Source organism: Plecotus auritus (genome assembly GCF_963455305.1).
Source record: "Plecotus auritus genome assembly, chromosome: 6".
NCBI classification, from domain to species: Eukaryota; Metazoa; Chordata; class Mammalia; order Chiroptera; family Vespertilionidae; genus Plecotus; species Plecotus auritus.
The window spans coordinates 147,069,527-147,088,924 of NC_137773.1; the positions used below are offsets into that span (position 1 = coordinate 147,069,527).

The window sequence follows — 19,398 nt, forward strand, 5'->3', positions numbered from 1 at the left end:
GGTTCAGTAATTTGTCCAAAGGAGGAACCAGTATGCAAATCCAGGGAGTTTGTCTTAAGTGTAAGTTCTTTACTTACAATTATTGATGATGTTTTCATACATATTTCAAAATCTGTTAATTGATATTCACCAAAAGAAACCTATGGAAATTTTGAATGTTATTGCATTAAATTGTAGATTAGGTTGAGGCAAATTGACATCTTCAGAATATTGACTTCCAATCTGTAGTATCCTTTATTTAGATCCTCTTTTATTTATATCCATAATTATTTATAGTTTTCTATGTATAGTCTTGTATGTCTTTTGCTAGATTCCTGGGTATTTAATTTTCATTGTTGCTAAAATATCACAGTAGTTTTGGAAGAGTGGTCCCCTGACTAGGAATATTAGTTAGCATCCCTTAGAAACTGATTAGAACTGCAAATTCTTGAGCCTCACACTAGACTACTGAATCAGAAACTCTGGAGATAGAATTCAACAATATGTGATTTTAATAAAATTTTACAGTTTCAAAGCAATCAATAAAAATAGAATTGATGTTGTATTTATCAGACTTACTAAACATTCTTATTCTATTTATAGAAATTACTTTAATTTCATATAAATCATCTACAGATAATTGCAGCTTTATTTCTTTCTATTCCCTTCAACATTTTATTTCTTGTTCTTGCCCTTCTGCATTGGTTAGGAATTCCAATAAAAGGTGAAAGTTTTCAATATTAAGTATGGTGTTTGTCCTAGACTCTGGATCTTTTACCAGATTAAGGAAGTAAACTTCAATTCCCAAGATATATATTGTTTTAATTATGGAAGGGAGCCTCTGGATTGGTAAACGCATGTATATACCAGATGTTGGCACACCAGCTCCTCAAAGAACAGGAGCTCCTGCACTCAGGACCCATCCGGACCTTGCCCTGTGGACCTCTTCATCAGTATGTTATTTATAACCTTTATAATAAACCAGTAATGGTAAGTTTTAAAAAATCATAAAAGGATGTTGAATTTTATCAAATCATTTTTTTCTATATTTTATAAAGATGTTCATAAAGTTTTTCTGATTTGGTGAGTTATATTGATTGATACGCAAATATTAAACCAAGTTTACGTTCCTAGAATGAGCAATTTGATTGTAATGTATTATCCTTTTTACATAATGCTGGGTTTGATTGCCAATATTTCATTTGGGGTTTTTGCATCTATTTTCATCAGTGGAATTGACTCAAGTTTTTTTTAAGGTCTGTGTCAGGTTTTGTTATTAAGGTGTTTATGATGTTATAATACAAGAAAGATTGACATTACTTCTTACTTAAAAATTTGAATTTTGCCAGCGACCTTATGTCTGATGTTTTCTTTGAGATATGGATGTGATTTATTTAATAGCTAGAAAATATTCAGATTTTTGTAGCTTATGTTCATCTTAAAGAGTTACAATTTTCTAGGAATGTGTCCATTTCATCTACATTTTCAATTTATTTTTATAATGTTTTGAGTTTAGTGGATTGATAGTGATGTCTTTTTCAGTCTTGGTATTTGTTAGTACCCTCTTTATTTTCTGAATTGGTCTTGGTAGAGGTTTTCCAGTTGCATTGATCTTTACAAAGAATCAGCTTTCTGCTTTTTTATCCTATTGTATGTTTTTAACTCTCCTTTATCTATATTTCCTTCTATTTGTATTTATTTTGTTGTTATTCCTCTCCTCCAATTGTATGTTTGCTTAGCTGATCAATAACAATCCTATATAATAAAAGCCGAATAGGCTAAGTGCACAGTCTTCCGGTTGGCTGTTCAATCAATCAAAGTGTAATATGCTAATGATATGCTAAGGCCGCTCAACCACTCTCTATGATGTGCACTGACCACCAGGGGGCAGATGCTCTGACTTGTAGGTTAGCTTGCTGCTGAGGTCCAGCCAATCTGGACTGAGCAAGATGGGCCAGACACGCCCTGGAGCCCTCCCACAGTCCCTCTCTGGCTGGACAACCTCCCATGTCCCTCCCCAGCCCCAATTGTGCACCAGTGGCATCCCTTAGGCTGGCCTGCACCCTCTCGCAATCCAGGACCCCTTGGGGGATGTTGGAGAGCCAGTTTTGGCCCGATCCTACAGGCCAGGCCGAGGGACCCCACTGGTGCACGAATTCGTGCACTGGGCCTCTAGTCTTTATAATAGTAATCTTTATCTGCATCTCATAAGTTTTGATATGAAGTCTTCATTACCATTCAGAACAAAATATTTTCTAATTTCCATTTTGGTTTCTCCATGACCTACTGCTTACTTAGAAGTATGCTTATTAATTTCCAAATACTCATGGATTTTCTCATTACCGTTTTGTTGATTCCTAGGTTGCATGGCATTCATAGAACATCTTCTGTATGATTTCAGTTCTTTGAAATTTGTGGAACTTGTTTTTATGACTCACACTACGGTCAAGTATTATAAATGTTCAGTGTGCATGTAAAAAATCCATATTCTTCAATTATTAGATTGTTCTACCTATGTTCATTAGATCAAGTCTGCTAATTGTGTTACTGTTTAAGTGTACATATCTTTACTGAGTTTTTGCCTAGCATTTATGAGAGAGATAAAATATCCCACTATGATTTTGGATTTGCCTATTCTAGTTATGTCAATTTTTGTTTTATAGAGTTTGAGGCAATATTATCAGGTACATACAAATTTAAAGATGATTGCTCTCCACCATGTGAGGACACAGTGAGAAGGCAGCTCTCTGCAAGCGAGGAGGCGGGCTCTCACTGGGGAACCAAATTAGTCAGTATCTTGATCTTGGACTTCTCAATCTCCAGAACTATGAGAAATAAATGTCTTGTGTCATCCACAGTCTATGGAATTTTGTCATAGCAGCCCAAGATGATTAATGACCACCAATGAAGACATATTGCAAGTTGCCAGTCCTAAAATGGTGAATGTGAGTTGAGGTAGATGAGAAGCAGTGAGGACCTCCCCTCACACCTCTCCCTCTCCTCCACCCCCAACACATGCCCAGTTAGGAAATTGTCATCATTGTTCCATAGCAGAAAAGCAAGCAGGTTGAAAGGTACCTGTCTATCTCAGGATTTTGACCACATGTTCACAGAGGCTAGTGCTCTAGGACTTGGATAAAAAAAAATTGGGATGTTGGTGGTGGAGTCTTCTAGTGGACTTTAATAAGTCCTGTAAGAAATACACACTCTTTGCTCGCAGCTGCCTTGTCTGAAAGTGGAAAGGAGGAGAAATGCAGACTGTGTAAGGCAGGTTTTCCGACTATGGCTCAGAGCCAGTGTTAAAGCCAAATTTGCAGCCCCAAGATAAAGTCAGTAAGAATGAAGACTGAAAAAAACAAAAACAAATTTAGAGATGATTTATATCCCTGGTGAACTGAACTATTTAAAAATTATTTTAAAGTGTTATGTATTTCTGATAATTCTTTTTTGCCTGAAAGTCTACCTTAACTGATGTTAATATCATTATACCAGCTTTCATTTTTTAATTCTGCTATATTTTTTCAAAAATGTTTCCTGTTCCCTCTGCAGTTCTCTGAGTTGTCTTTTATTACCTTGAACATTTTAAACATAGCTCTACATCTAGTGAACTCTCAATCTGTAGCCCCTGTGAGTCTGTTTCTACTGTTGGTTATTTCTGTACACCCATTCATGTCCTGTCCGATATGCACAAGTGAGAAATATATGAAGATATCCATTTTTAGAAACACAATCAAGCAGCACCAATTTTATTTTATAATGTTTATTATAGTAAAAGGTCCTTTTGTAAAACATTAGTGATTTTGGTCCATATCTTATTTTCCATTTGGCTTTGAAACATTTTTACATTATTTACAAAATAAATTGCAGGTCTTTTTTATATAATATTTTTCCCTGACTCTTGGAACATTACAGTTTCAAGTAACTAAAAAAATAAAAACATGGCAGATTAAATGTACTGAGAAGTACATATTGAACATATTTAATTACCACAGTAATGTAAAAGTCCTGATTGTTACTTCTTAAGATTAATGAACATGAAGTCATTCAAGAATCTCTGGGATTTCCCTGTTATCCACAATGAGAGTATGAATAATTCCTTCTCTCCGCTTTCCACTACTGACAGCCTTTATGTAACAGTCGTGGTTCCCAACACTGAAGTGAGTTTCAGTCCCATCATCTACAAACTCACCCTAGGCCAACAGAGAAGGAGAAATTAGTGTTCAGAAACACTTACCTTTGCCTAGAGCACTAACACCATCTAAAGGGGTGGTAAAATGAATTACATGGTAAATGTTGAGCTTTGTAAAGTTAGAAACTAGTATTTAGGTGCTTTTACATTCTGCTATGAATTGAAAGTTTCTTATCTGTACTCTCTACAATCTAAGAATCTTAAGTTTCAGAGAAAAGTAAAACCATGCACCTCATGGCTCTGTGTATGTAACATGTACTATGCAGACATACAGAATATTTTCAAAAGTAAAAAAATAAACACGATAGAAAACATTTATTAGTTACTTATTCTATACCAAGAACAGTTTACATCATTATTTTATTGCATCCTCACAAGATCCCTGACAGAAATACTATTATCCTCATGTTACAGATAAGGAAAGTGAGGCGCAGAGTAAATAACTTGCTAAAGACCCTAGTCAATAAAAGATGGAGTGTTCTTAACCGCTCTGAAGATCTGACTCCTCAGGGTGTAAAGTGGCTTTATAATAAAATACAGAGGTAACATAAACACTACCAGATCTAGACTTCCTCTGTCCAATACAATAAGCCACTAGCCAAATGTAGCAAAATCGAGCACTTGAAATGTGTTGAGTCTGGACTGAGATAGGCTGTTTAAGTGTAAAATATACACCGGATTTGGAATACTTAGTATGAAACAAAGAATGTAAAATAACTCACTAAAAATTGTTTCTATTGATTGCATGTTAAATAATACTATTTTGATAGATGGATTTAAACCAAATATATTATAAAATAAATTTCACCTTAAAACATTATGGCTAATAAAAAAGTTACACTCAAAGCTCATGTTTGTGGCTCATACTGAATAGTACTGATCTGGAATAAAAAAAAATAGGGGTCAAGTAGTATACAGAAGGAAGGAAGAAGAGGAGGATTAAGGATAAGAATGAATTACCCCAGAAAGCAAGGAAATCCCAGTCAGACTTAAAACTTGGCTGTGAGCTTCCTGGCAGCCAAAGCAGACAGAGCAAGGTCCCGCAGCTATCGTTACCTAACCAAGGCAAGCACAGGTGCACCAGGGAGAAGCATTTTCCTAGCTCTGAGAAGGATGTGGTCACTAGCTCTTAGGAGAGCTGTACTGAACACCTCCAAAGCGAGCGGGTCTGGACCTGGAGTGCAATGTGTTTTCACTCTTTTTTATACTGAGCCTTGAAAAATGTCCTTTAAGTCACACTTCTGTAAAGATCAATTCAGAGGGCAGGGCAATGGTTTAGTAAAATAATTCCTCTAAGTAGCTTCTTGACAATTTGACAGATTCATAACCTTGGTCATGATGCTTGGAGATAAAAAGGAAAAGGAGAAAATAAGATGTAGCTTGCAGGTGTGTGCAGTATGGGGGAGGCTGCCCGAACACAGAGTTGCCGAAGTGTCCTGCAAACTAGGCTGTAGTTACAATGAGGAGGCAACTGGGTCATAAAGAGCTATTGTCCACTCACTTGTGGTTTCCTATCAATTACTGAGAAACAGAGACATCTTAGGGTGAACACTATTTTGAACCAATTTACAACCATATTAATATCATAAAACAATGTTCTCTTTACATAGGCACTGGAGAATTCTGTGAGTGTGGAAGGGAATGTGGTTCAAACTGCTCATTCTCCACCGAGAGAACTGCAGGGTAGGAAAGTAAGAACAGGAAGGAGTGCCGGCGTGGTGCTGGGCACGCAGCAGGTGCCCCGTCCATGTGAATGGTAACAGAAGCTGTTCCAAAAGGGGTCACAGGATACCGAAACCCATACCGAAGAGCTCGCCAAGCCTCTCTGCATGAAAGAAGTCAATGAGGAGATTGAACTTGGAGAGTGGCTTAACCTCAGAGGAACAATTTTGAGTGAGTCCTGGTTAAATTTCCCTTCAAGAATTAATGCCAGGATTAAGTCTTGATTTAAGGCTTGGGCAGTTCCTCAGAGCAGACATCTATAAGACCCAGCAGGTTCTAGATAGTCTGAATAAGTTTATCCCAGACCAAGCACCTCTTCTCATCTTTCTATACCTACACCAGACAGAGGAGATGATGGCAGCACCTACTATTGTGCAGCAAACTAAAAATGACTAAAGAGAGCGTCTCGTTCTCTAGCCCTGGCGCACCTGAAGCCAGCAAGAAAAGCAGGTACTCCCTGCTTGCCAGGTGACCCAATAACATGTGGCAATTTCAGTTCCTAGTCCCAAGCTCCTGCTTCCCAATATAGTCTCCTTTGCTTTCACCCCCTCCCCGTGCTATGTATATTACACTATTCTTTTTTTTTTCTTTAATTGAATCTATTGGGGTGGTATTGGTTTATAAAATTATATAGTTTTCAGGGACACAATTCTATATACACCACTATTATTTAATTCCAGCGTGGAATTCACTCCTATATTCATCTTACTCACAGTGCAAGCAGCTGATAGCAAAAGCCAAACACACTGGGGTTTAGGTAGGGATTTCATCCTGTGTGGCCACAATGAGTGTGTAGCCTCTGGCACTGCTACTCTATAAATTCCACTTGACTTCTGGGGGTTGTGACAATGCCCTTTCCTGTCTGCCTTTGTGTCACCATCTGACATTATGTGCATCGTTTCTTTTTCAAAAACTTTGCTTTTAGGAAAGTACCATCTGTTTGAGTGTATGGTATAAAGCCTCCTATTCAAAGTGACCTGTGGATCAGCAGCATTGGCCTCACCTGGGGAAATGTTAAAAATGTGCATGTATGTTTGAGAAGCTGCAGGAAGCACCACCTTGATGTGAATAAACACAGAAGTACGCAACTTTTGGGGGAGGAATTTTCTAATGGGGGAACTCTTTTTAGGATAGAGCCTGGTCCAGGAAATGAAAGGTAGAGTGGGAGGTCGGGCAAGCTTACAACGTAAATTGTTTCCAAATTCTTGCTGCCCCAAGCACTTTCCAGGAAAGGTTTTCAAATTTTGGAGTCTGAAATAATTTCTCCCTTTTTTTTTTTGTTTTCAACTAAGAGGACCTTCTGGTTAATTATAAAACCTTCATAATTAGGAAATGTAGCAACATTTCAACATAACTTACACACATGGTGTGAAGAATAATCAAAAGGTCAACCTACGGAGAAACCAAGATGGTGGCATAGGTAAACACCTGAACTTGTCGCCTCGCACAACCACTTCAAAACTACAACTAAAAGACAAAACGGACATCATCCAGAACCACAGGAAGGCTGGCTAAGTGGAAATTCTACAACTAGAAGGAAAGAGAAAAGCACACTGAGACTCAGAGGAGCTGCGGAAGTGAAGTACAGAGGTACTGAAGCGCGCGCACAGAGAGGGCTGGCAACTGAGTACACGGCTGGCTTTTTCACGCCGGAGGGAGACACAAGCTCCCCACTGCTCTGAACTCCAGTTCTGGGTGAGACTCTGGGGACCCAGACTCATACGGGGAGAAACTGGACTGTCTGGCAGCGGGCAGAACTCAAGGGCAGCTTTCTCTCAGAGGTGCTTGCAGTGATTACTGCAGGACACTGAGACCCAGGAGCCTCTTAGGGCAGGGCTGACAGGAAGCCATTGCTGTTTGCTCTGCCCCTGAGACTCCGCCCCAATCCAAGCTGTGAGCAGAGTTTTTTGCATATGAAAGGCCTGGTCCTTTGAAATCTAAACTTACCTATCAAACTGCAGCTGAGTCAGAGAGACCCAGAACATCCAAAAGAAGACCCAAGGCCCCACAGTAGCTTGCATTGCTTCACAGCTGGGCCTCATCTGGGCACCTCCAAAACCCAAACAAAGAAGAGGAATCTGCAGATCTCTCCATAGCTCCTGCTGGGTGGCCTCAGGCAGAGGCTAAATTAGCACCTCCTTGGAGATCCAAGAGCCAGTGTACCCAGGGGTCAGAGTAGAACCATCGAGATGACAATTCCTCAGATCCATAAGGGACACACTCAGGGGGCAGACTCAGTGAGCACCAAAGCCCCACTGAAGCAAGTCTTGCCTCATAAGGGTGTCTCCAGCACAGAAGTTCTTCCAGCGTAGACACAGCTGATCCTCACAGCCAATTGGCCTGGAGGTCAATTCCTCCCAGTGATACCAACAACAATCAAGGCTTAACTACAACAACACTGTGCACACAGCCCACAAAGGGGTGCACCAAGAGTGTCCACCTCAGGTAACTGGGGAGGCTGAGCCACTGGGCCCTATAGGACACCTAGCACACAAAGCCACTCTATCAACTCAGGGAAGCAACTAAAATGCGGAGACAATGAAACAGATCACAAATGAAAGAAATGGAGGAAAGCAAATGACTGGATATAGAGTTCAAAACCACGGTTATAAGGTTTTTCAAGAATTTTCTAGAAAAGGCTGATAAATTTAGTGAGACCCTCAAGGATATGAAAAAGGACCAACTAGAAATTAAGCATACACTGACTGAAATAAAAAAATAATATACAGAGATCCAACAGCAGACTAGAGGATCGCAAGAATCAAGTCAAAGATTTGAAATTCAAAGAAGCAAAAAACACCCAACCGGAAAAGCAAAAAGAAAAAAGAGTCCAAAAATATGAAGATAGTGTAAGGAGCCTCTGGGACAACTTCAAGCGTACCAACATCAGAATTATGGGGGTGCCAGAAGAAGACAGACAGCAAGATACTGAAAACCTATATGAAGAAATAACAGAAAACTTCCCCCACCTGGTGAAAGAAATAGATTTACAAGTCCAGGAAGCGCAGAGAACCCCAAACAAAAGGAATCCAAAGAGGACCACACCAAGACACATCATAATTAAAATGCCAAGAGCAAAAGACAAAGAGAGAATATTAAAAGCAGTAAGAGAAAAACAGTTAGTTACCTACAAGGGAGCACCCATACGATTGTCAGCTGATTTCTCAACAGAAACTATGTAGGCCAGAAGGGAGTGGCAAGAAATATTCAGAGTGATGAATAGCAAGAACCTACAACCAAGATTACTCTACCCAAGCAAAGCTATCATTCAGAATTGAAGGTCAGATAAAGAGCTTCACAGATAAGAAAAAGCTAAAGGAGTTCATCACCACCAAACCAGTATTATATGAAATGCTGAAAGGTATTCTTTAAGAAGAAGAAGAAGAAGAAGAAGAAAAAGGTAAAGATAAAAATTATGAACAACAAATACATATCTATCAACAAGTGAATCTAAAAATCAAATGAGTAAGAAATCTGATAACAGAATAAACTGGTGAATATAATAGAATCAGGGGCATAGAAAGGGAGTGGACTGACAATTCTCGGGGGGAAAGGGGTGTGGGGGGTGTGGGAAGAGACTGGACAAAAATTGTACACCTATGGATGAGGACAGTGGGAGGGGTAAGGGCAGAGGGTGGGGTGGGAACCGGGTGGAGGGGAGCTGTGGCGGGAACAAAAAGGAACAACTGTAATAATCTGAACAATAAAGATTTATAAAAAGAAGAAAAAAAAACTGGGTAGGAACTCAGAGTTGATTCAGTAGTAGATTCTTATACTAGTAGGTTTCCCATCCCCAAATTCCTTTAGGACATATTATTTCATCTTATCCTTATGTTGTGGGAGAAGAAGAAAAAGAAAAGTTTAAATGGCATACAACAGAAAGAGGAACAACTATAATAATCTGAACAATAAAGATTTAAAAAATAAAAATAAAATTATTACCACATTTAAAAAAAAAAGTCAACTTACTGCTGTCTCCATTTTTTTACCATTGCACCATACATCCATAGTGTCTTTTTCTGTAAAAGTAACAAATTAAAAATTATAATATATGATTTAAAGATAAAGTTAACTCTTTATATTTATTATTTTTAGAAAGGTTTGATACACTGGATTCCTCAAAGTTCATTAACTTTTCACAACTTTGAATTGGTTCTAAATTTGAAGAAACAGATTATTTTCTTCACAAAATCAAAATGAAACAAACTTTTAAGAGAAAATCATGATCCCAATACAAATTGATGAAGACTTGTTAAACTCAAAAGTAAATAGTGAAACATAATCTTCGAAGGAAGATGCACACACGTAAATGTGAGGAGGACTTCCCCAAAAGGAATGTCCTTCAGTATCAGTGACTAGATGACTACCCCGGCCTCTCACACTGGCTCCCCTGGAAGATGGCATAAAAAGACCACCTGGCCCTGGGCAGTGTGGCTCCGTTGGCTGAAGTGTTGTGTCATACACCGAAAGGTCACAAGTTCAATTCCTGGTCAGGGCACATGCCTAGGTTGCCGGTTCAGTCCCCGATCGAGTGAGTACAGGAGGTAACTGATGGATGTTTCTCTCTCTCCCATCAATGTTTCTCTCGCTCTCCCTTCCTCTCTCTCTAAAAAAATCTGTAAAAATGTCCTCGGGTGAGGATTAAAAAAAGACCACTACAAAGGGCTGCCACAGAGCTCATATAGAATAGACAGGATAAAGTTCTAAAGGGTTAGAAACGTAGCCTTACTAGTAAATTTTTTAATGGATAGTGCAATAATCTCTATTCATTTATGTAATGGTTTCACTTGAGGGAAAAATTACTGGATCATAAGAAAAAATATAAGTATACCTGGTGGACTGTGCTAAGTGCTGACAAAAGAGCAAAATGCTGCCAAAATACACCTGAGAGAGAGAGAAATATCAATGTGAGAGAGAAACATTGATTTGTTGCCTCCCATACTCACCCTGACCTGAGATGGAACCCGCAATGTGGGTATGCGCCCTGACTGAGAATTGAACCCCAGCCTTTTGGTGTACAGGACAACGCTCCAACCAATTGAGCCACCTGGCTAGGGCCTTTTATTTTTTTAATCTACTTTTACCTGGACTCAACAATTTGATCTGCTGCAGTCCTAACCCTATTGCCACCTAGAGAAAAATTCCCTTCTCACTTGTGAATCTTAAATTTCCAACTGCCTTTAGACATGCTTTTAAAGTGAAATATCGAATAATAGCAAATGTCTATATCAATATTTCTTTTTATTTATTTAAAATGTTATTTATTGATTTTAGAGAGAGGGGATGGAAGAGAAAGAAACATCAAGTTGTTGTTCTACTTATTTATGCATTCATTGGTTGACTCTTGTATGTGCCCCATCCAAGAGTGGAACACATAACCTTGGTGCAGCTGGCCGATGCTCTAACCAAGTGAGCTACCCAGCCAGGGTCCAATAGTTCTTTTTTTAAACCTAAGTTTATATTCCTCAAATCCATCACTATAAACTCTGGCTCTCACATTTTATATATAAATCAATCGATTAAATGAATACTTCATTCACACAGAACACATTAAGAATACACCTATTCAAAGCTCCCATGGCGGGGGAAGGCCTGAGGGGGGAAGGGGAGGGCACTGGGGTAAAAGGGAACATATGTAATACTTTCAACAATAAAGATTTAAAAGAAAAAAAAAAAAAGCTCCCGTAAAAGATCTGGACAGTTAGAGAAAGTAAACAGCCATTATAAAAAGCCAATTAATTCTGTAGTAACAGCAATCACTTACCCAACACAACTCTCAAGTCTTCACCATCCAAATGTAATACCCAAGTATTGGTGGTTTTTGATCTGTTCTCCATATACTTCTTAAGACTTTTCCCATTAATTTCCAGAGTATATTCATAAGCAAAACCACTGACAGCATCTATATTTATGGTTGCTTTTGTCTTTGCAGCTCCAACACAGAAGGTTTCTTTGCCCACTAATTTGAACATCCATTCTTTTCTTATCTCTTCCTAAGTAATAAAATAGAAAAGTTGAAAACACACAAATGGAAGAAAATGTAATGTTTAATGTTAGAAATAATATAAATTTTTTTATTTTATTGATTTTTTACAGAGAGGAAGGGAGAGGGAGAGAGAGGAAGGGAGAGGGAGAGAGAGTTAGAAACATTGATGAGAGAGAAACATCAATCAGCTGCCTCCTGCACACCCCCTACTGGGGATGTGCCCCCAACCAAGGTACATGCCCTTGACCGGAATCGAACCTGGGACCCTTCAGTCCACAGGCCAACGCTCTATCCACTGAGCCAAACCAGCTAGGACAGAAATAATATAATTGAAGTGAGCAAATGATAATGCTAGTTAGATGTAATATTAATTTGTGATGCAAAGGTTTTAGACTCTAAAGGCATTTTACATTTAAATATTAGATGTTATAGTCTATGAATTCCTTAACTATGATTCAATAGCTTTGTACAGCAAAGTGATACAGGCCAAAATATAACCACTTTAGTAAGAGAAAAGCCTGAATTCACATATGAAGAATCTACACTAACAAAATAAACCTTCTCTGTATACCATATTTACAAAGTAATATGCTTTTTTTCCTACCTTCCCATCTACATATACCACTCGTTTGCCGGATGTGGTCCCATGTTCAAATTCAATCTTATGGACTCCATCACTCAAAGCAACATCCCAAACGGCTACTAGATCTGTCATTTTTACCAGGCTATCCGGAGGGCTAAGGGAATAAAATACAGCAATTATAGCAGGCCAGAAACAGTTATAGGATAGCCAACTAATCCTTCCAAGATGAAAATAACAGATGTTTAAAACCCATAAAATTACAAAATATTAAAGTGATATTACCTAAGAAATCTCACTCACAGTACATGTAACTGTCTTCTCCCTCTTATGCACTCTTCCTTTAAGATGAAAGTACTCTCATGGGTATACACAGTCAGGTAATTCCAAAGTCACCTTAATTTTAATAGGATTAAGAATCTATCAGTTTATCCACAACAGTATTCTAAAGCTAGGCTATAGAATAATGCTTGGAAAGGTCAGTAAGAAGTCTCTATTTCTCCCTCCCCTCATTGAAAAGCATAGTATTTAATTTTGTTGGTTTTTTTTTTCAGATCCAATAATTCCAAAACAAGAATTCTACAAACCTTTCATACTTAAACCAATGACTAAGAATTAATTTTAACAAAAACACTTTTTAATTTACTACAGTAAGACTGAGAAAAAGAGAAGTCATGGAAGAAATGTCCTATAATAAAGATTAAAATGTTATGAAAAATAGTAACTCTTGTCATTGCTATAGAAAATCTTATTTAAAAAAAGATTTTATTTAGTCAGAAGTTTCTGGCATAATTTAAACACATTTTAATATAAAACATATACATATTTTAATATAAAACATATGTTTCCTATGTAAATGGCATATATAATATTATATTGATAGAGGTTTTTAGCTTTGAGAAAAGTAACATTATAGCCTTAATGATCATAGCTAACAGTGAAGTGTTTACTGTGTGCCAGTCACTGTTCTAAGAGCTTTACATGTATTAACTGGTAGAATCCTCATCATGGATGGGTACTATTATTATCCCTATTTTATAGGTGAGGAAACTGAGGCTCAGAGAGGCTAAGGGCTTGTCTAAGGTCACAATGACAGTAAGTGGGATGGGATTTAAACTTAGGACTCTGGCTCAAGAGACTGTTCTCTTAACTGCATCCGACTCTTCATTCCCTCTCATCTCCTTTGTGTGTTCTAAATCAGAGATCCTGAATGGGTTTTATATCATTTTGAAGTGATTACCAAGAACTGTGTGCTGAGAGGGATGTGTAGATCTTATATCCAGGTCCTATAAGGGATGCCACATTAGCGGTGGCCTCCCTCAGACGGGGTATTTACTATCCTCGTTCGCATCATGGAAAAGCAAAACCATGCATTCTGCAATTTTACACAATGTGTCCTTTAAAAAGTAACCTGGATAAATAACTCTTCTGAATGACTAAACAATCTTCAAAGTTTCAAAAGCTAGTTTGATTGCAATGCAAGATATTTACCTTTTGTCATCTTCAAAGATAGGACTCTCATCTCCAGATGCCATGGTTGGCAAAACAGTCTTTAATCCAATTAGCAGCCAGGAAAGAAAACAGCAGAATTGCAGGCAAGAAAGATTGAGAGCAACAAAGATGACATCCGTAAAAGCGTTTTTCTAACTTTGCAATTCATTTCTTAAAATGAAATGAAGTTTCTGATGAAACAGCTTTTACATACAATAGAATTGCAATCCCTAATTTTCAGAGAAAGAAGTCATTCAAATCGGTTAATCATATTTTTCTGTGGTATAGATTTATAACTTCCTGAAACTAGAGAATAAACTCTAGTTTATTTTAAGGGTTATACCACATCAGAGCATCAGGAGACCTAGAAGTCTCCTGGGTCCCATGCTTCTCAAATTGAGGCAGAAGAAGCCCCACGGGTCTGAGGCAGTGGGTCAGGGAATACATAAAACTCTAGGATAAACAGAATGCATCTTTTGGAAGCATCAATGTTACAGGTGGTTACAAATTTAAAATGCAATCTTTATATTAAATTTTAGAAGGCTACATTATGGTAGAATATATAATTAAAACAAATTTTTTAGATAACTTCAAAGAAATGGTGAGTTTGCAGGAAGCAGCCAAGAATAAGCTAGCTGGCTTTAGAAGAGCAAACTTAATTTACCTGTTTACTCAAGCCCACTTAATGTACTAGTGCCAAAAATGAATCCACAAAAATTACGTGGTTTGCTCAGGCCACTAGCAGGGCCCAAGCCAAACCTAGAGCCCAGTGTTCCTGTGCGATTAAACGGTAACTGGGCTATAACGCTAATTAAGTTTTACTGCGATCAGAAGCACAGATGTACTCACATACACAGGAATACCTCCATATTTGAAGATTTGGGATTAACGGTTATACCCCTGCCAAACCTACTAAACAATGGGCTCACTAATTTTTTTTTTTTAATTTCTTTATTGATTTCAGAGAGGAAGGGAGAAGGAGAGAGAGATAGAAACATCAATGATGAGAGAGAATCATTGATTAGTTGCCTCCTGCACGCCCCCTACTGGGGATCGAGCCTGCAACCCAGGCATGTGCCCTTGGCCAGAATCGAACCTGGGACCCTTCAGTCCACAGGCCGATGCTCTATCCACTGAGCCAAGCCAGCTAGGGCTGGGCTCACTAATTTTTGCTCCCAAGTTCTACCCTAGCCTAGCCTTCTTCCTACTGATGCCCAAAGGGTGCTCTCTCCTTCTTAAAAATGGAAGCTCAAACAACCAGAAACCACAAATTGTTTTTTAAAAGATGTTAAGAGATTAGCATCCATAGAAGCAATATAACAGGCAAAGAAAAGCTAAGAATTTTAGAATGAAAACTAGGTATTTAAAACACTTTGTACCTAAAATAAATCCCTCTTTTTTTATTAGCACCTTAAAATTTTGTAGATTTTTCTAGTCTTAGGAAGCCCTAGGGTACCTCCTATGAAAGTGGAGGGTAGATGGCACTAGAGAGCATTATGCTAAGCAAAATAAGCCAGTGGGAGAAAGAGAAATATCACATGATCTCACTCATGTGTGGGATATAATGATCAACATAATTTGATGAACAAAAATAGATCCAGAGACAGATGGCAGGGGAGGTGAGGGGGGGTGTGGTGGTTAGAGAGCAACCAAAGGACTTGTATGCATGCATATTAGCATAACCAATGGACACAGACACTGGGGCGGTGGGGGCTTGCCTGGGTGGGAATGGTTTTTTGGGGGGTGTCAATTGGGGAAAAAGGAGACATGTAAAACTTTAGACAATAAAAAAATAAATAAAAAGAAAGTGGAGGGTATCCTACAACTATAAAAGCAAAGGGAATGCATTGCAATAGAGTAAGCCAAACAGGGTAATATCAACTTGGATAAAGCATCCTCTGCAAATCAGAGTGGACTTAGGGATATCGTTAAAATTTTGCTCTACAACTTGTAGAGACCCTAGAAAGTTCAGTAATTCAGCATTCGAACTTGAACGAACTGCCCAGTTATCCATTATAAGGAACTTCAAGTATTATTGGACTAAGATAATGCATGGTGCCATCTTAGTTATAATAACTTTTCATATAGGTGTAAAAGACAACACAACAAATAAAAAGGGGGTTAGAAATCAATATTAAAATTGTTTTCTTTAAATTATCAACATCCATTCATATATTTATTTATGGAGTATCTGTTTAAGGTGTAAAAATGTTTTGGAAATAGTGGTGATGGTTGAACAACATTGTGATTGTACTTAATGTTATTAAGTTCTTAACACTTAAAAATAGATAAAGTGACAAATTTTATGTCATATATATTTTACCACAACTTAAAAAAAGCAATACTGTAATATATCAAAAAAATTGAATTGTATACTTTGAATGGATGAATTATATGGTGTATGAATTACATATCAACAAAGTTGTTAAAAAAAAAAAAAAAAAGACCTAGGTGACCTGCTGCTAGTGTTTCTTGGAATGTAATACACTTAAAATCAAGAGATGATCACAGCTGCCCTGGTCACCTTATGCATTTGAATGAAAAGTCAGTCACACACAGATCTGTAACTTACAAATTGGACTTAATAAACACGTCATATTCTGAATGCATCCACCATGCTAATAGTTATCAGCCACTTGTGTGCCAGGCATGGAGCTGGGCACTAAGCTCAGAGTGAGGGACCCTGGAGAGACGGAAGGAGGACCACAGCACCACCACGGGAGTGTCTTATACAGGGAAGCAGGAAAGGACAGAATGGGCCCACGGAGAAAGGACCCCAGCCCTGCCAAGTGGTGGGAAGGCTTTGGTTTAATATTCGGGAGAAAGGAATCAATCCGCTGTAATTTTTAAACTCCTATCTACACATTTAATTTTCAGGATCATGTGACCAAACAGGAAAATGATCATGACAAAGAAAAATTCCCTCTATTTTAGCACAAAACTTTTAAAATGTAAATGAAACGAATGGAAAAACAAATTCCATGTATTTTCACTGATGAGGACAATGTCACTCACTTGAAGTCTTTTTCAAGTCTTCAAGGTAAGATTTTTGAGTATCTAGTGACTAGCCGTCAGCAGAATCTCTTAAAATCCCTTCCCTTACAACCCAACACCCATGTTTCAGTGTATGACTTAAACATTAAAACGTTTCCATGATTCATCTAAGCCCGGCCTGAATTTTGCATTAACCTAAGTTTAACCGTATTGGGGACTGTAGTGGTTTGTCCAAGCCAAATCTAAATCAAATTTTAAAATTACTAAGATACTCATCGTTCCCTTTTCAGCAAAAGCTCTAGGTAAGCACAGCCGCAAGGCAAGCCATTTGCTCCCTGTGCCTCGTGGGACCTATAACAAAGGCAACCAGGAAGTTTCCTTGAGCCAGGTATTCCCAAACACCAGTGAAGGCAGAAAATCCGGAATAACTCTTCCAAGGAGCATTCTGCAATGTGTATCTACTGCAAGCCCGATGAAGGAGTCACTGCACACAAAAGCCAGACGGAACAGTGCTAACCACTTGCTTCTGTAAAAACTGAAAACCACCTGTATGTTCACCACCAGGGAGGGAACCCATGAAGTAAATCGCAGTCCTGTCATTCAACGGTCTGGAGGGCGAGCCAGGTCAGACCGCGGAGAAGGATGCAGAGGTCAACCCGGCCCGCAGGACCGCAGCCTGGTGTCCTCCATACAAAGAAACCCAGAAAACCATTTCAAGCCGCGGGTGATGCCCGCGATGTACCGAGAGAAAGAAGCCAAGTTACACTACTTTCTGACCCAGGTCCTGCAAAAGCACAGTCTGATCACGTTTATAGGGAAAAGGCAGGAGATGCAGCTTCAAGTTAACGCGGGTTGTTTTCCGGGCGCATGTGCTTCCTTCCTTCGCTCTCCTGTTCCACTTTTTCAACAGCCACAAGTACCAACTTCAGAGTTGGGACGAGGCCGGAGGCTGGAGCGGCCGATCGCGGGGCCTGGCCGGCACCGGGGTCCCCGCCTCTGCCCGCGCGGCCGGGCGGCCGGGAGCCGCCGGAACACACCCCGCGGGCCCGGAGCCTCCCGCCGCCCTCCCGGCCGCGTGGACGCGCCCACAGCTCGCAGCGCCTGCCGCTCCCGGAGATGGCGGCCGCCGCGCAGCAGAGGGGGTGCCGGGGCTGCGCGCAGGGGCCTCCGGGGGGTCTCACCTGTGCGCCGTGGGCTGCGGGAGGCTCCGGGCCACGCCTGGGATCGGTGCGGACCCGGCCGCTTAGGCCGCGGGGCCTTCTCCCTCCGCCGAGAACCGGACGCAGCCCCCGCGGAAGCCGAAACTCGGCGAGCGCGAGTCCCATGCGCGCCGGTTGTTTGTCGGCTTCAGGTCCCCGGGGGGCGCCGGGCGCAGGCCGCCACCGCCCGGCCGCGCCGCTGCCCAGCCCCGCCCGCCGCCTCCGCGCACCGCCCCGCCTCAACCCCGACCCCAGGCACAGCCCGGCTGCGGCCCCCCTGCCAGCGGTGCTGCTGAGAACCCGCTGATGGCAGGCGCTGGGCTGGCCCTGGGCGGTAACCTGGGGGCAAAAGCGGACCTGTGCCTGCGCTAAAGACACCGGGCAGGTTAATCTGATCGCGGCATTCGCTCCTTGAAACCTCTTGATGGGTTCTGACTACTTCTCTAGTTTAGAGACCCAAACTCCTCATGAGAGGCCTGAGGCCCGCTATATGATGATCTTGCCTACCTAGGTTCGTGGATGCACGCACCTTCTCCCCCCAGGGCCTCTGCAACGCTCCTGGCTTCTTTCCTTAGGTTACGTCCATTTTGTTGTTGACATTGTTCCGCATAGATCATTTCTTAAGGAAAACTACTCTGGCCTCTAAGATTTGCAGCACCTGTAACTCTCCTTCTTAGCCCCTTTCAAGGTGTGCAATTTTGTGTGTGATTTTTGCTGAAAGTGTATCTTAGCAGAGTGAGGTCCGTGAAGGCAGGGACCATGGCTGCTTGGCTCTCACTCTTGTAGCTCCCACATCTGCCCAGTGCAGGCTCATACATAGTAGGCTCTGATAAATGTTTGTTGAGTGAGTGAATGAACATCAGGCCCCGGTTATGTTTTAGGTAGCCTTGGGTTTCACTTTAAGGAGGGACAATGTCACCTGCAGAGAGGGAGGAAGGTTGTTGAGTAGGCCATCTAAAGACAGCGACGAGTGGTCTTGGGACCAGCAACAAATTAGAGACATGTAAAGTGTTCTGGAGGGGTTCTGAGGGCCCAGCAGATTTGAGGGCAGAGAGGCAGCCAGGCCCCTTGTGTGATTTCTTCTTGCAGCTGATATCAATGTAAAGGATTGTCACACCCTGGTAGGTAGGATGGATTTGTTTCTACATGCTGGGCCAGTACGTGAATCAAGGGAGAGTTGGGAGACAACAGGTAACTATCTATTGATTAGGTTAACCCAGTGGTCGGCAAACTGCGGCTCGCGAGCCACATGCGGCTC

At 40.4% G+C, this 19,398-nt stretch overlaps 1 protein-coding gene across 6 annotated transcripts; it reads right to left on the reverse strand.

Annotated features, from left to right (window-relative positions):
* Positions 1–3,705: 3,705 nt before the first annotated feature.
* On the reverse strand, positions 3,706–18,355 carry FAIM (Fas apoptotic inhibitory molecule). Of its 6 annotated transcripts, none has more exons than XM_080674424.1 (7): positions 18,123–18,355; positions 13,948–14,006; positions 12,742–12,852; positions 12,481–12,613; positions 11,655–11,883; positions 9,860–9,909; positions 3,733–4,169 (listed from the first exon to the last, which is right to left on the reverse strand). In XM_080674424.1, exons 4-7 carry the CDS (start codon positions 12,589–12,591, stop codon positions 4,020–4,022), a joined length of 540 nt encoding a protein of 179 aa, XP_080530550.1. In that variant the 5' UTR covers positions 12,592–12,613; positions 12,742–12,852; positions 13,948–14,006; positions 18,123–18,355; the 3' UTR covers positions 3,733–4,019. The 6 variants fall into 6 exon arrangements, with proteins under 6 accessions (XP_080530549.1, XP_080530550.1, XP_080530548.1 ...); XM_080674422.1 differs by lacking the exon at positions 12,742–12,852 and adding an exon at positions 10,722–10,774 and having other exon boundaries at positions 18,123–18,348; XM_080674425.1 differs by lacking the exon at positions 13,948–14,006.
* Between the last annotated feature and the right edge of the window lie 1,043 nt (positions 18,356–19,398).

Excerpts from the sequence above, each read along its gene's own strand:
- FAIM (XM_080674421.1), bottom strand. The coding sequence starts at position 18,266 with ATGGGACTCGCGCTCGCCGAGTTTCGGCTTCCGCGGGGGCTGCGTCCG. Across the intron at positions 14,007-18,122 it reads CCGCAGCCCACGGCGCACAG|ACTGTTTTGCCAACCATGGC; the intron begins GTGAGACCCCCC and ends ATTGGATTAAAG. Across the intron at positions 11,884-12,480 it reads TGGTATATGTAGATGGGAAG|GAAGAGATAAGAAAAGAATG; the intron begins GTAGGAAAAAAA and ends TTTATTACTTAG.